At 36.3% G+C, this 16,582-nt stretch overlaps 1 protein-coding gene across 2 annotated transcripts; it reads left to right on the top strand.

Annotated features, from left to right (window-relative positions):
• The first annotated feature begins 8,957 nt into the window (after nt 1–8,957).
• LOC111986475 (tubby-like protein 8) lies at nt 8,958–13,478 on the top strand. Of its 2 annotated transcripts, XM_024018107.2 has the most exons (9): nt 8,958–9,711; nt 9,811–9,928; nt 11,533–11,709; nt 11,842–11,897; nt 11,976–12,072; nt 12,224–12,313; nt 12,494–12,586; nt 12,817–12,884; nt 13,049–13,478. In XM_024018107.2, exons 1-9 carry the CDS (start codon nt 9,236–9,238, stop codon nt 13,122–13,124), a joined length of 1,251 nt encoding a protein of 416 aa, XP_023873875.1. In that variant the 5' UTR covers nt 8,958–9,235; the 3' UTR covers nt 13,125–13,478. The 2 variants fall into 2 exon arrangements, 1 of the variants encoding a protein (XP_023873875.1); XR_002880178.2 differs by lacking the exon at nt 13,049–13,478 and having other exon boundaries at nt 8,959–9,711; nt 12,388–12,586.
• The last annotated feature ends 3,104 nt before the right edge of the window (nt 13,479–16,582 follow it).

Here is a 16,582-nt window from a genome sequence, read left to right on the forward strand (position 1 = left end):
GGTCAAAACCTCAGTATGTTGGGTAACCACACGTAGTGTTGAGAGAACACATATTCTTAAGATGGAATCCATAATATCTTTGTAGAGACAGGAAATATCCCCTTGAGATAAGTTTAATGGGAATTGTTTATTCAAGGCACCCACTTTAGTAAGGATTTACTAAAGCTTATATTTATTGAAATTGGATTTCAATAAATGTGAATAACTAAAAGATTAAACGGGTACTCAATGATAAAATAGCTGTTTACAAAGTGATAGTTCTTTATGACTTTGTTCACTATAGATATTTCATGGAGGGGTCAAACGATATCATTAGAGTCTTGAGATATAATTTATTAATAAGGCCTAGAGTGCAATTATATTTATATAGTGGTATTAAATATAATAATAGTAACTTTGAACTTGTCAAGAGTTAACAGAAAAGTCCAAGGTTCATTGGAGCTAGAGTCTTATTTGTTCCCTTTGGTCCCATCTCAAGCCACAAACTAAAGCCCAATTGGGTAGGCCCAAAAAACTAACCCAATTAGATAATCATTTTTTATTTAATAAGGGTTATTAAATAAAGTAACTAACAAAAGTAGTTAGAATGTACGTATGATGAAAAGAAAATAAAACAATTTTTCTCTACAAGGAGAAGAAAAAGGACTTTCTTTGAGAATCAACGTACATAAAGACTAATTGAGAGACCACTTTTTTTGGGCACCATGTGGAATTGAGATGATGATTAGAGATATTCTCAAGTTTTAGTTTTGAATTTCATAGTATCAAGGTACACTTTCTATTCTTTGTTCTAAAATTCAAGGTTACATGTTATCTTTCATGAATGAAGTAGATTCGTGATTGTTGCTTCCGCTGTGTATTTTGTATGAGAAGCAAAACCAGATTTTCCAACACAAACCTCCTAGGAAATCTAAATTCTATAGGAAGGGTAAGAGTGAGAAACCCCTTATCTAGTGCCATGAATATAAAGGTTTTGGTCATATGATGATAGAGTGCCCAAACTACCTTATGAAGGAAAAGATCAAGAAGTCAAATGATAAAGGGTTGGTTGCTACCTTGAGTGATACTGAGAATGACTCTTCTGATAAGTATGTGGATGAATGTGGTCACTTTATGACTTTTACTGTCATAGCCGATAAGGTGATTATGGAGAGTGCTAGTGACAAAGAGGATTCTTTTGATGATGAAGTACTCAAGAAGTTAAACCTTCAGGAAGTCTATGATAAGCTATGCACTGAGTTTATAAAATCTGAAAAGGTTTTACATCTTTGTAGAAAAAAGCTTAATGAGGTAAAAACTGAAAAAGCTGATCTATTACTCAAATTAGATGAGACTACAAAGTTAGTTGAGACTCTTGTTATGAAGAACACCTTATTAGATAAGAAGGTTAAAAATCTTGAGGTAGAGCTTAGTCAAGCTAGAACTCAAATAAAGAGGATGTCTAGTGCAAAGCTTGATGAGGTCTTGAGTGCTCAAAAGCCTAATTCTGATAAGGCTGGCTTAGGATATGTTGACTCTTCCGGCCCCTCCTCTTCCATGACTTCTTGGTCAAAGACTGTCTTTGTGCCCCAATCTGAGAAAGGTGATAAAGGTATGAAATCCATAACTGATTTGTGTAATTCTAAATCCTTTGTTAAACCTCACTCTAGGAAGTCTACTAGTCCTAAAACTGCTCATGTTTGTCACCATTGTGGTGTTTCTGGACACATTCATCCTAATTGCTTTAAGTTGTATCATCAAAAGCAAGTGTCCAAACAGTCACAAGTTTCCTCTCAAGGAACTACACCTTTATTTGGAGAGTTATTAAACCCTTGAGTTTTTTAACTCAATTTCAGAAGAATTCTAATTCTTCTATGTCATTTAGTAGACATACTAGGTCTTATGCCTTTTCATCTTTATGGTTAAAGACTCATGCTCTGTGGGTGAGAAAGGAGCCTAAGACTTAATTGTCTTTTCTGTTGTCCTCTACTTTAATTCTTTCTATTTAAGTAGGAATCTTTTTGCTTGATTTCTTATCTGCTTTTGGAATCATGCTTTCATGCATTTGCATCTTTCTTTCATGCTTTCATGTTGTTTTTCTGTTTTTGTTTGGTTGTTTAGTCTTTATTTTGTTTGTTTTTCAAAATAAAAAGAGAAAAATAAAAAAAAATATAAAAACAGTGTGTGTTTGTGTATGTTGGTACTTGTATACCTTTGATGGCCATTGAAACAAAATTTTTAAACTTTGTATCTCTTGTAGCTTAGATGAACATTTCTATGCACAACAAAGCAAGCAAGCTTTATGGCTCGTGTTTGTGATGAGTAAGATTAAGTAATCTCTTATATCTCATACTTATATCACTCTTTTTGACGGGGACTAAAAAATCCTAAGAGAAATGCATAAATAACCATCTTACCACTAAAACCCGCCAATCATGTATAATATCTGTGTGCTTCGGCATAGCAAAATTGTGATGTTTTGGCTTACATAATTGGGTATCTATTTTCTCTCTTATATGCCAAAACATGCTATGCTTAAAAGAAAAACATGCAAAGAAAAAATAAAAGAAAAAAAAAAAAAAAAACAAAATGCTTTTAATATGGTTGCAAGCATGTTTCTAGGAGATGTAGGAGTTATAGGATGTACCTTGAAGGTGATAGTCCTTATCAAACAATTATGATTGTGTGTGAGTGTATTTGATTTTTTCATGTCTCAAATTTTCATAATATGAGACACTTATGAACTCTTGCTTTGTTTCACACTATTGATACCGTATTTTGTCTACCCTCGATTTGCATGTCGGACCCTAAAAAACTCAAAAATATCATTTTCTCTCCATGGGATCATGAGAACATATAAAATGGCGAGGCACAACTCGTTCGAACACCAGAGCGCTCAAAGTGCCTTTTGGGCCAAAATGCCCCTAGTCAACCATGGGTTGACCAAAGGTCAAACAAGGTAAAAATTCTCACAAAAAAAAATTTTCATGGTTTTATATCAAACCTGAGCTCCTCGGAGATTTTTAGCAATTTTGACCAAGTTTGACCCGGAGTTAACTTTGGTGGGCCCCAGAAACCCTAATTTTGATTTGGCTGTCAGAACAGGTTGAAACCTATGCCATTGTGAAGATTATCCAATTCTTGTTCCAACGATTGTTCATGGGTCGAAATCGGAGTTAGAACGGCTGAGATATCATGAAAACTGGGATGACGCGCTGATTGACACACTGCAAACTTTCGAGAGCCATAACTTTTGATTCGACCGTTAGATTTTTGAGTTCCATACCTTTTTAGAAACTGAAAATGAAGATCTATCCTAGGGTGGATGTGCATGTAGCTTTTTTTTTGCTATCATCCACACCCCCAACCTTCTAAATCTTTTTGCTTGCATGTTCTTACTCTTTTTCCCATAATAACATGATTTATGGCTTTCTTTAGCATGTTTCTTGATTTATGTATGTTCCTTGCTTAAATCCATGTGTTTATGTGCTTTTTGCCATGTTTTTATGCTTAGATCTATGTTTCTACATACTTATTTGTTTAGATCTACATGCTTAGGGTTTTATGCCATGTTTCCTTGGTTTCGTTCCTCTCTTTGCTTTGCGTTGATGTAAGGGTTATGTGCTCACATTCTAGATGTCATGTCTATGGTTATGCTTTTGCCCTGTTTTATGTTTAGATCCGTATCCATACATGCTTATATGCTTAGATCTATGTGTTCACATGTTTGTGTGCTTGGATCTATGTTCTATATGCTTTATGCCATCTTCCATGTGCTTATGCACTCTATGCCATGTTTGTGTGCCTAGGCTTAGGCTATGTTTGTCATGCCATGTGCTATTGTAGCCCTTTTGTTGCTTAATCTTTCTTTCTTGCATTTTGGCCTAATGGTTCGGACCTAATCTAGACCCTATGGTCTCTGTCATCATCCATACACCTTGGCCCATATCAAAGGGTTTGGATCACTCATTTTGCATGTCTATGCTTGCTTACTTTTATGCTTTATGCTTGTGTTGGCCTTTCTGGTTATAAGCTTTGCCACGTATGACACCTTTAGCGGGTTCGTGGTTGTGTGGTTACATTTGACGCCCAAAAGTCATGTTTGGATGTAACCACTTGGAATGCATTGTTGTGATGCCGGTTGCTCCATGCATACCCTTACCCTTTCTTGCTCCGTGCGATGCCATGCTTATCATGCTTGTCTGTGCCACCCGTTGGCTTTCTTTGCATCTTTACACGCTTGCTTACATATCCATGCATGAGTCTTGCTTGTTAATGTGTCATCCATATTTCAACACAAGCAGTCACCACCTTTTGTTTGTTTGTTTGCTTTCTTGTTCATTTGTGCATCTTGCTTGCCCTATCTCTTGTAACATTCTATGCTTGCCATGTCTATCATGTTTATCCACTGTATGCCTTTTCATATGCTCTTTGCATCCTTTCCTTCCCTTGCTTGTCTGCTGGTTTCTTGTCTTTGCCTTTGCATGCACACATATGGAGTGAGGACGCGTGGAGCTAGGGCACGGTCTCCGAGGCGCAAGCAAAGAGGGCGTGGGCACAAGCATGCCAATATAAGCCGAGTGGCTGCATTCAATAGGTTTAGGAGTTTAGCTTTTTCCCCTTTGGTTATGTACTCTTTTAAAACCCTTCTCCTTTTCTCCGAGGCGCAAGCAAAGACGGCACGGGCACAAGCATGCCAATATAAGCCAAGTGGCTGCAGTCAGTAGGTTTAGGAGTTTAGCTTTTTCCCCTTTGGTTATGTACTCTTTTAAAACCCCCTCTCCTTCCTCTTCCTTTTCTCCCTTAGATGGTCTATATTAGGTATATCATGTTATGTACCATTCGTCCTCATCTCTAGAGTATGGCGACCCTTATTTATTTTCCAGCACTTATATTTTGAGCTATACTCTAGGGATGTAGGCATTTACTTTCCTACTCTGTATGCTAGCATTATGCATGATGCATGTATATATATATACCTGCTTGCCCCTTTTCGATGCGATTGTCACGATCTGTGTCACCTAAGGATTGCAATGCCTAATTTTTGCTGCGAAAGTAAGGTGACTTCTCGCTAGATTTTCGCAATGGAAATCTAGTACTTTGCTCAAATGCCTTAGGAAAGCATAGATTAGGACCACACCCTTTCGAAAGCCAAAACCACAAAGCCTCAAAAGCCAACGCCAAAATCATGTTTTTACTACCAATTTCTGAAAATTAAGGTTTTATCAAAACAAAGGACCCATCCTTGGATGGGCGTTGTGGGGTGCCTAACACCTTCCCTACATGTAACCAAACTTGTGGACCTAAGAATCAAGATTTTTTTGCCATCCACATTAGATTTGGAAAATTGACATTTTTTTTAGCCTAGGATTGGTAATAAAATCAACTAGAAACAGGTGACTAATCACACCTTAGAAAAACTCAATGATTGGTGGCGACTCCACTTACCTTTGGTAATCCCTTAAAATTTGGCCTAGATTCCTGCCATAACGCCAAAGGTAGACCTACCTTCCTCCACCGAGAAAGAGATACCTCTAAAAGAACACATGTGTAGGTTTTTTTTTTTTTTTTTTTTTCACACAACTCTAGACATATATAAGGCTTATTTTAAAGGCCATTATACATGGAGAACACATGCAGAAAGTGACCTAGTGCTTTGTTCTCTCTGAAAGAAGTTACTACGTCTTTGCACCAAAGAGTTTTGTAACCAAGGAGCTTCTTGTTCTTCATTGTTGATGAAGTGAAGATTTCTGCAACCAACAACCTTCGTCAAGATTGCCGGGAGTTAGTCACGTATTGGGATCTGTGCAAAAGGGTGACGTTCATATTTTGAAGAGTTTAGAGGCTTTGAAGCAGTAAAAGGATTCTGCTAAAAGTTCATCTACGGGGATTGTAAAGTTTAGGAACAAATGTTTTGTATTAGATCTGAAACTTTTCTTTACTATAGTAAATTGATTTTTGTGAAGGTTTCCCCTAGGTTTTTTTTTTTTTTTTTTTTTTTTTTTTTTTTTTTTTTTTTTTTTAATTGTGAAACTAGTTTGTTTCATTGGTTTTCCTAGGTCATCATATCTTGTCTTATTTACTATTCCGTTGTGCATGATATTGATGTTTGTTCGCTTTAACAGGGTTTATTCATAATAAATCTAACTAACAACTTGGGTTTAAAACTTGTTAATTCTATCAACCGGGGTCTAAATTTTCCAACAAACTTCTTTAGCATATTCATTATATCATTGGTGAGCATGCTCTTCTGAGTCAAACTCCATTTTCCAAACAGATATTTTCCCTTGACAATCAAAATTCTGCATAATATTACCATAAATATCTTAATTTTCTTTCCAGGGCATATTTGTTCATCACTAATTATAGGCATTATACTGACTAGTAACTTTGAAAAGAATAGAACACCTAAATAGAAGTTCAAAAACCAAATTAAAGCAAAACAAGTTAGTGTTGTTGATAAAACAGTCAATGATATAAAAATAAAACAAATAATAAGATACTGAATACCCATGTTTAGAAGTTTTTAATACAACAATGATAAATACAAATAAACTAGTGTTGCAATATTATATAATTTGATAACGGAGCCTATTCCGCATGGTAATTGTTTACCCTATTCTTGTAAAACTTGTTTATTTTATACCAAAATTGGACCAAGTTGTACAATAGTCTCAAGGAAATTATTTTCCCATGTTATGAGACAAGGAACTCAACTAGTGGTCACTATTTCCCATTGAGATGTTAGAGGTATGTTACTTGCTGCATTACTAAATATTGAATTACTAGTATTGAACAAATCCCTTTTTTTTGTACATTGACGAGAGCACTTTACCCTATGTCATGCCCATGCTTGTTAGATATAATCACTTGAGCATGGTAACAAGTAAAACAATTATGGACAAATACTTGATAATAATAAGGAAGTCAAATCAGATCCATAAATACTGATTGCAATTATTTTGATTACTTAGAAAATAATTTTCAAAGTATAAAACTAAATTAGCAGTGAAGCAAAAAGGAAAAAAGAAAAACAAATCCAAATCAAACATGGAATTCAATTATTAGTTAGGAGATTAGTTAAAGACTTAGAGCATTCACAGCAGTGTAGCTATAATGCTATAATGCTAAATTTTAGACCCAAAAACACACAAAAAACGCATACAGCAGTGGTGCCATAGGTAAATATTATAGATGAATTGCTATAGTGCACATCTATTTATAGATGTGCACTGTAGTAGACATCTAAAAAAAAAAATTAATTTTTTATTGAGCTCGGATTAAAATAACACCTGGGTATATTTTCTTCATTTCTTTTATTCTCATCTTCTTTCTCAATCTCACTCTCAACTCCCATCTGAAATTTCTCTCAAGCTCTCATCTCTCAAGCTCTCACCTTTACCGCCGCCGGCCCTCCCCACCATCTCACCTGAAACTTAAGCCCCATCGCCCACATTGATTCCGACGACGATTCCGACGAGGAAGCCCCCGAAGCCACAAACGCTGAAACTCCGATGAAGACGACTCCTCCATTCGCACCTTCACCACAGCTCGCCTTGACGCCGCCAACACGGGTGGTTCCGGTTTGGCTCGGCTCGTCCCAGCCTCAGTCGCACGCCGTCCAAGCCTCAGACCCACGTCGTCCTAGTCGCATGCCGTCCCAGCCGCCGATCACCTCAGACCCACGCCGTCCCTGCCCCCGATCAAAGCCCCAAGCCGCACGTCTCCGACCCACGCCTCCACCTAGTCCTCCATCTCCAGCTCTGTGATTGGTTTTTTTTATTGTGTTTGTGATTGGTGATTTTGTTTGGTCTGGATTGAGGAAAAAGATTGGTGATTTTGTTTGGTCTATGATTGGGTTTTTTTTTTTTTTTTTTTTTTTTTTTTTTTTTTTTTTTTCCTGCTATGGACTGGTGGTGGTAGTGATGGTGATGCTTGATGGTAGAGGTGGTTGTGGTTGTGCTGTGGATGTTTTATTGATAGTGAGATATATTATTTTATTGTAGGGATATATTATTTTATTGTGTTGTTTATATTATTTTATTTTGTTAAAAACTAAAATAGATCCACTACTGCAGCATGTATGTAGGTAAAATAGATAAAGTAAGTTTTGGTGGAGCTAAAAAGCTAAATTTTTAGTTCCACTGCTGTGGATGCTCTTAGCAAAACATTATAAAAGTTATGGAAAAAAAAGAAAAAAACACAAAGAAATAATGCAAAGAATGATTGAGCACCCCTTGGAATTCAAAACTTTGAATTCTAGTCAATTTGTTGAAATCAATAGGGGGTTCTGCTTTGTGGTCTCACTAGAGTTGGAATGATGTGAAGATTTCTGTCTTAGGTACGTACACTAGTAGAAAGAAAATCTTCTTTGTTGGGCTAGAATTCGAATGACCGGAAGATTTTGGAATTGTTAGATATTTTACGGGTTGCTCAAAGGTTTCAGTGAAATGGTTTTTTTTGTGAAAATTTTGAGCACAGGAAGTAGAGTTTTTGTATTAATCTCTATTAAATGGGATAAAACTTTGCTCATGTGACATAGCTTAATAAATATCCTTAGATTAGATAACTGCTAGATATAATGCATTCGTTTTAAAACTAGAAATATCGGAAGAAATAATAATGGAAGAGGAGTCCATCTCCAAAATGAAACATCTTGTTCATAAAAATAAAATAAAAACCATCTTGGTGTCACGCACAGATACATACATACAATTTGAATTTAAACACTCATTTTATATAATAAAAATAATAATAATAATAATAATTTAAACACTCATGGACAACTCCATATTCAAACACAGTTCCCGCTGCTCCTTGTTCTTACACACTTTTATCTCTTTCTACTGGTCAAACCTAAACACGCGCAAAAGGCCAAAAGAGTTTTGAAACTTCGAAAAGTTACCGTTAGCCCCACCAAACAAACATTATTTATTTGACACATAATACAAAAACATCCCAATTCCCACCACCCAAAGACGAAAAAAAAAAAAAAAAAAACCTCACAATTCCCCATGCCTATTCAAATTCAAAATACCCCTTTGACATACAAACAAGATAAAACTCCTTGATTGAAACTCCAACTTTCCTTCTTCTCTCTTTCTCAATGTGACAGATTTCAATATATCTACCAAATCCCATTATCCAACAGCAACATTCCCACAGGTGGACAGCTTTCAAATTCAAAATCCATCAAAGACTCAATCTTCTCTGTGAGTCTCAGATAGAGGGAGAGAAAGAAGCTTCAAGCTAGGCAATGGCAATGATGAGCGTATGCAAGAAATCCTCAATGCCAAGGCAATCCTCGTACAACTCCCTCTATGTCAACCCTCTCAATGACCAACTCAAACACAACCGTAGCTGCAGCGAAGGAGGTACCAGAACCCCAGACATCATATTAACTACTGACGACATTGACAACATTGACAAAGAGAACGATGAGCCCAACACTAACACTAACAGGAAGCACAAACAAAATGCAAATGGTTTTGCTTTCTCTTCTTCTATTTCTAATAATATCAACAAATCTTTATCTATCAACACCAGGGTCTTGATGAACTTGAAGCCTTCTTCGCTTCAGTTTTGCATGCAAATGAATGAGCCCGACAAGGCCTTTTACCCCTCTAAGGTTTGGGAACCCCCTGAGTCCGAGAATTCCAGTTCTTTGAATATCTGGGACTATTCCGATTCCGAAGCCGCTCCGGCTTCTTCTTGGTCTACACTGCCTAATAGGTTGCTTTTCTCTTCTCGATTCCCTTTTGGGGTTTTCATACAAACATTTATTGATATAATATATGTATTTGTATTTATTTTATATTTGTGTTTGGTCAGGTCCTTGTTGTGTAGGCCATTGCCTCTGGATATCGGAAGGTGTACTTGTGTAATTGTGAAAGAAGAAGCATCTCCGGAGGGACTTCATCGGGGTACTCTATACTCTCTTTATACCAATGTAAGATCCCTGTAGCTTGCAAAGCCTACATGTTATATTTTCTTTTTCTTCCGAACTATGATTTATTTATTTATTCTTTTAAATATACCACCTAGTATTTGGAATCATTGAATTTTTCTTTCTCTGTATTTGTAATTTTGCTTAGTACATGTATGCTTGACACGGTTGTATATCTGATTTTGGCAATGGTTGTTGCAAACTTGCAATGTTGTTGGAGGGGGAATCCCAATTGGAAACATTTTACTCGAGAGAGTTTTTATTGGTGGTCATTTTACTCTCAAGTAGTTAAACAATTTGCTAGAAATTATTGCATAAAAACAATCTATGGTCAATTCATGTCATTGCAGTCAACTAATTTTGAGAAATTTCAATTCAACATCTTTGATGGCAGTTTCTGGTCACGGGAATCTGAATATTTGTTTTAGGATGGCAGAAATGAACGCCGGTCCCAATTCAATTGAAAATTAGGTTACTTTAGGAATTATGAGTCCACCCATACAGATGTACATCTTTGATACTCTGGCACTAGGATAAATATGACTGTAAATCTTTCACTGATGTCTCCCTTCATTATCATGTTTGGTGGTTGAATCAGGATTTCTAAACTTATAATTCTAGGGGATACTTAGGCCTGTCATGTAGCCAAATATTTATGGAAATTCATTTTTACCACATCCTGTCATTTGAATTGAAAGACCATAGTGGTCTTGGACTCTGGTAATTATACTTTTCTATGTATTTTTTTTTCCCGACCATTCTTTAAGTGGTGTTTTGAGTCCAATGTTTCGAGTTAACTACTGAATGTAATAAAGTGAGGATTCTAAACTAAAATCAATTGGTCTAAACTAAAATTGGTTGGCTTTACTGGTCATCAAGTTGGTTTGCGAGTAGCCCTTTGAGCCTGTTAACCTTGTGACAGTCTGTTATCAGTGGCTAACTGGCTAATGTTCAATACACTAGTGTTTTTCAAGTCAATGGTTTAAATGGTGTGCAAGCTCTGGTGTGTTCTAACTTCTAACCACCATGGGGATGCTCAGACCTGTTTGTTAAATTGAGGTACTACTCAATTAACTAGACTTAGTGATCCAGGACTGGGTAGGAAAATTGAACAAAGGAAACAGAAGATAAACAAGACAAATCCCATAAAATCCTCAAAACATTAAAGACCAAATTCAAAATTTAAAATTCAAATTCAAAAATAAAATCTGAAATAATTTTGGTGCTTGCATCACTTAGTGTTCCCAATATTTCAATAAGGATCTTGATTGAGATATGTTTGTCCAACGCCAAAGGCAACGTATGCTTCATTGTAGTGGAAGTTGTAAAATTTATATTCAAGTGGCTAGGATCCGGACTTTCCAGTTTAGTTAGGGCATTCGGGTTAATAGCTTCTGCAATCCCTCTTTAGTAAGTATTTGTGCCATGGTTCTTTTAGTTCATCACATAAATTCTTTTGCTTCATCTTTTCTTTGGAACTCCCAAGTAGCTTTGATTAGTTATGTTTGATTATTTAATTATCTATATTTGGAAGATCTTTGGTTTTTCTTATGGAGCAAGCTAAACTTCCATGAATGAATAAAGTTTTACTCATTTTTCAATTTCAGGAAGGTCAGGGACGACAGGATCGGAAACTAGCTGTTGCTCACCACAAGCGGTACAATGGAAAGTCTGAGTTTACAATAGCTCAGAATACAAAAGGAATAGCGCCTGATTCAGATGATAATTTTATTGGGGTTGTAACATCTAACCTCATTGGTTCTAAATACCATATTTGGAATCAGGTTCAGTTTCTTAAAACTTAAAATGTGTATAATGAGTTATATTACCTTTGAACTTGTTAATTAAAAAAAAAACTGATATATGCGATGATCTATATAATGAATTTGGTTAGTAAACTTTGCAATTTGTGGCAGGGGAGACGCCTCAATTCCCAAACTATGCAGTCTAAATCACTTCTGGCTGTTGTCAGGTAAGCAAAGTTGAGCTCTACCTCTCTTTCACTTGCTTGCTTGCTCTCTGGTTACATGGTCTTTCTGTGCTTTTGCAGATTCATGCCTACGGTAGCCACCTGTACAGGAAGTTATAGAAGCATGATGGCATACATACCCAAGCACCAATTTATGCAGTTAAAGAATGCGAACCAGGTGAGCTTAACTGTTCTAAGATATCTGAGCTCCTTACCAATTTATAATATGATCTGATATGAAAGGGACTTTTTATGACAAAGTTGATGTTAGAGTTAATGCTATCTTAGGACTTAATGAAATAGGATACTGTGATTCAAACTTCACCCAGGTACAACACATTTATGGACTGCCAAAGGACTGGGAGGGAAAAGTAGACCATGTTCATGAGCTATTCTCGAGAGTTCCGAATTACAGCAAAGTAAGTGCATAGAGAGTGTTTTCTGTCCTTTTAGCAGACTCAAATCTCTTTTTTAATTGTTTATGTTGCTCCAGATTTCAAAGCAATATGAGCTAGATTACAGAGACAGAGGAAGGGCTGGACTTAGAATCCAAAGTTCTGTAACTCAAATCTCTTTTTTAATTGTTTATGTTGCTCCAGATTTCAAAGCAATATGAGCTAGATTACAGAGACAGAGGAAGGGCTGGACTTAGAATCCAAAGTTCTGTAAAAAATTTCCAACTGACTTTGGAGGTAATTAGAACTTCGTTGACTCAAAGATCACACTGGCACAGACTTAAAGCATCAAAATTCAACACACCTTTTGTAGACAAAATTTATCAGTATCTGTAGACAGTTGGAACTTGCAACATTGGAATTGAAGCGCTTTTAAGTGTGTTTGGTTTTATAAAAAGGGGTTCCTAAATTAGTGTTGCAGAAACATATTACTTTGGGATACTTACTTTGTATATGATTCAACATAGGAGAATGGAAAACAGTCAATTTTGCAGCTTGGAAGGGTGGGGAAATCAAAGTATGTAATGGATTACAGGTAATAATGCAAGAACCTTTTTACAATTACTTGTATTGATTTTATTGAAAGGAAGGTTTTCCTGACATTTATATCTAGGAGTAAATAATTGATAGTTATATCCATCGAAATGAAAAAAAATGAGAAATTTAACCCTAAACATTGAACCTTAATTTCTTGTGCAGATATCCTTTGACAGGTTTCCAAGCATTTTGCATATGTTTGGCTTCTATTGATACAAAGCTCTGTTGCATTGTGTAATAAATTTCTCCTGCCCTTTTTTTACTTGTTGCTCCACTTCTCTCTAGCCGAAGGACCAAAAAAAAAAAAAAAGAAACCTTTTTGTGATGGATAATGGGCTGGAAAAATATTAGTGAGGAATTGTTGTTAGAGACTGGTGTTTGGGTTCATTATTTCGTTAAGGAAAATGAAGATTGCAAGCATCACCTCTGGGCTATATTAAACCTTTACAATTCAATATCCATGTACATTCTAAATGAAATTTATGTTTACGAGCATTATCTTCTTTTGCGCACATGTATCAAGAATATTTCCTGGTAGCTACTTCGATGATTTAAAAGAAGACAAAAGGGAAGATAGTTGACGAAGTTTTCATTGATTTCGCCATTGCATGCGTTCTATTAATTACTTATATACCATGAAACACATATTTTAACGTACTTTTATTTATTGATCTCCTCAGCAAAAGAAAGGGGAAAATATTACATATTGTATGCTCCACGCCAAATGACAGACCTGACACATCTAAGAAAACAAAACCTTTGTTTGGTGATGTTGCATTACTGTTCAACCATGGTTAGTCGACATGAACTAGCATAGTCGATTGATTGGTGAAATGGCGACTGCCTTGGATTAGGATCGGGTCAATTGGGTTGTGTCAACTTGTATTTTTCATGTGATTTTTTTTTTTTTTTTTTAGAACAAAACTTATATTTGCAATTTGGTAAGTTATGTAGCAAATTATTTTATGTGAAATGTATTACTTTGAATTTAACACCTATCAAGAAAGACTTAGCTTAACAAATTAATACATGCTCAAAAATTATACAAATTTCAACATTGCTAACTAAAAACAAAATAGCATAACACAAAGGAAATTAAATCTCAAAAAAAAAAAAAAAAAAAAACAAAATAGCATCAACACAGGAAATTAAAACAAACACACAAGTTTCACTTTTACATTATATTAACATCCCAAAACATAAAACAAAATTACAAATAACCCATTAGACAAAAACATATAAGAAATTTATAATTTTGAAAAATAATTTCATAATATCTTGGAAAATAGTGTTGATGTTTGCAAACAAATTTAGACTCCCTTTTCCATAAAGTTTTTAAGACTAAGTACTTTGCCAACATGTCTTTCCTTGATGCTCAGTTAGGGAAGCAGTCGTGCTTTGCTTGGAGGAGCATCATGGTAGCGAAGGGAATCATGAACCAAGGAGTAAGGTGGAACATTGGCAATGGAAAAAGTGTGTGCAGTTGGGATGACGTGGCTGCTAACTCCATCCACATTTAAAGTTATTAGCCCAAAAATGTAAGTGGGAAATGGTGAGCTTGTCTCAAACCTTATTAATCATGATCTGTTCTCATCGAAGACTCAACTAATCCCAGAAACTTTACTTCCCCATGAAGCATATGAGATCTTGTCAATCCCCCCTCAGCTTTACTTCTTTGCTCAATTCCTTTGTCTGGACTGCAACCCCAAATGGCTCATTTTCAATGCGTAGTGCCTACAAGGTAGCTCAAGAATATTGCTCTGATAGCTCAAATATGGTTGCTTTGTGGAAATCAGTCTGGAGTGTAAAATGCCTAAACAAGATTAGGAATTTCATTTGGGAAGCGTGCAAGGATATCCCCCTAGTGAAAACTAGCTTAATACTGGCAGATACTGGTCAAGGTGGAGTGTGACCATTATGGACTGATCGAAATCCTAGCCATGTTTTCTGGGGCTACGATATTGCAAATGATGCATGGACCATGCTTAATTTCAAGATGCCTAACCTGGCTGAGCCATCGAAGACTTTCTTGGACTTATCTGCCTTGTTAAATATGAAATAAAAATGTAAACTTGGAAATCTTTGCGACAACAACATGGGGTTTGTGGAAGAATAGGAAAAAAGTCAAGACATTAAGGCATTGCAAATTAGCGGCCAACATCGTCAACAAGGCCTCTCTGTACTTAGAAGAATTTCGTCAAGCCCAGAACTCCAGCTTTGTGGATCCCTCCCTATGGGCGCAAGAGATCGCGACGGGCCCTGTGGAAGTATGCCTTAGTTGAGTGGATTGGGTGGAGGGTGAAAAATAGAGTCGCTACCTAGATTAGATTTAGGAATCATAAATGTAGCACCCTTTTGTGAAGGACTGATCTTACTGGAGCATGTATTTGGAGTTTAGGTATAAGGATGGGAAGGTGGTAGGCACCTAAATCGTGGGTCAGCCTCCACTCATTGTGTTCCACATCCTAATTCCATTAAAAAAAAATCCGCTAATAGTTTATTCTATGCACACACACGAGCGCAACACATAATCTATACTAAACATGCTGTCTAAATTCCCACAGGTTCTGCTTACTATTTAAGAGCCTATTTTGCTAATTATCAAGAAAACGACGAGTGACTCACTCTCCTAGAGTCATTAAAATGAAAAATAAATATGGTGAATAGCCTCAAGATAGGAAGAGCACTCCAGCACCTACAAACATCACACAAATCATACAAGGGTGCTCTATACTAAACATGCAGTCTAAATTCCCATGGGTTCTGCTCACTATTTAAGAGCCTATTTTGCTAATTATCAAGAAAATGACGAGTGACTCACTCTCCCAAGCTACTTGGTGGTTTTCGTTAATTTTGACCAAATTTGACACAAGGTTAACTCCTAAGGACACTAGAAATTCTAATTTTGATCCAATCGTCTAAACAGGTTGGGACTAGTGCCATTACGAATATTATCAAATTCCCTTTCCAACAACTATTCATGGGTCGAAATCAAAATTAAAATGGTTGAGATATCCTGAAAACCATGTTGGGCGCGTTAGCTTACTTCCTGAGGCCGTAGCGTTTGATCCAATCGTTGGATTTTCGAATTTTTATCTTTCCAGAAACTAGAAATCTAGAGCTTTCTAGGGACACCAAGATCAGCTTAATTCGAGTTCGGGAAGGCCTTCAAAAAGGCCTCCAAGCCCTCAAGGGCCGTTGGGCACTTTCTGGCTTAGAAAGTGGCCAAAACATCCTTTTTAGACCAGATTTGAAGTGGGACCGTTTTTGGGTAGTCTTGGAGTAGTTTCTGTGCAATTTTCTCTCTCTTTTCTCTATATTTCTCTCCCAAAAACACATCAAAAAACCTTTGATTCCTCCTTTCTCTCAACAATCAAAAGGTAGTGTTCTTACTCTTAATCTTTCTCTCCTTGGTTCTACTCCTTGGATTTGAGGTTTAGGGGTGTGGATGTAGCTTTTTGGCTACAATCCACACCCATTGCTTTTCTTAACATGTTCTTGCTTTATTTTGTTTGCTGGCAAGTTTTATGGTTTCTCTAGCATGTTTCTTTGCTTTTTGCCATGATTTATTGATTTGATGTTGTTAGCCTAGCCTTCTTAGGCTAGGATATGTCTAAATTTAATAATTGTGCTTAGATCCACATGCTTTTAGGCGCCTTGCCATGTTTATGCTTAAATCGACATGCCTATGTGTTC

The sequence above is a fragment of the Quercus suber genome, unplaced genomic scaffold, assembly GCF_002906115.3.
Source record: "Quercus suber isolate HL8 unplaced genomic scaffold, Cork oak 2.0 scaffold_901, whole genome shotgun sequence".
Lineage (NCBI taxonomy): Eukaryota > Viridiplantae > Streptophyta > Magnoliopsida > Fagales > Fagaceae > Quercus > Quercus suber.

Excerpts from the sequence above, each read along its gene's own strand:
- LOC111986475 (XM_024018107.2), top strand. The coding sequence starts at position 9,236 with ATGGCAATGATGAGCGTATGCAAGAAATCCTCAATGCCAAGGCAATCC. Across the intron at positions 9,712-9,810 it reads TGGTCTACACTGCCTAATAG|GTCCTTGTTGTGTAGGCCAT; the intron begins GTTGCTTTTCTC and ends GTGTTTGGTCAG. Across the intron at positions 12,885-13,048 it reads AAGTATGTAATGGATTACAG|ATATCCTTTGACAGGTTTCC; the intron begins GTAATAATGCAA and ends TTTCTTGTGCAG.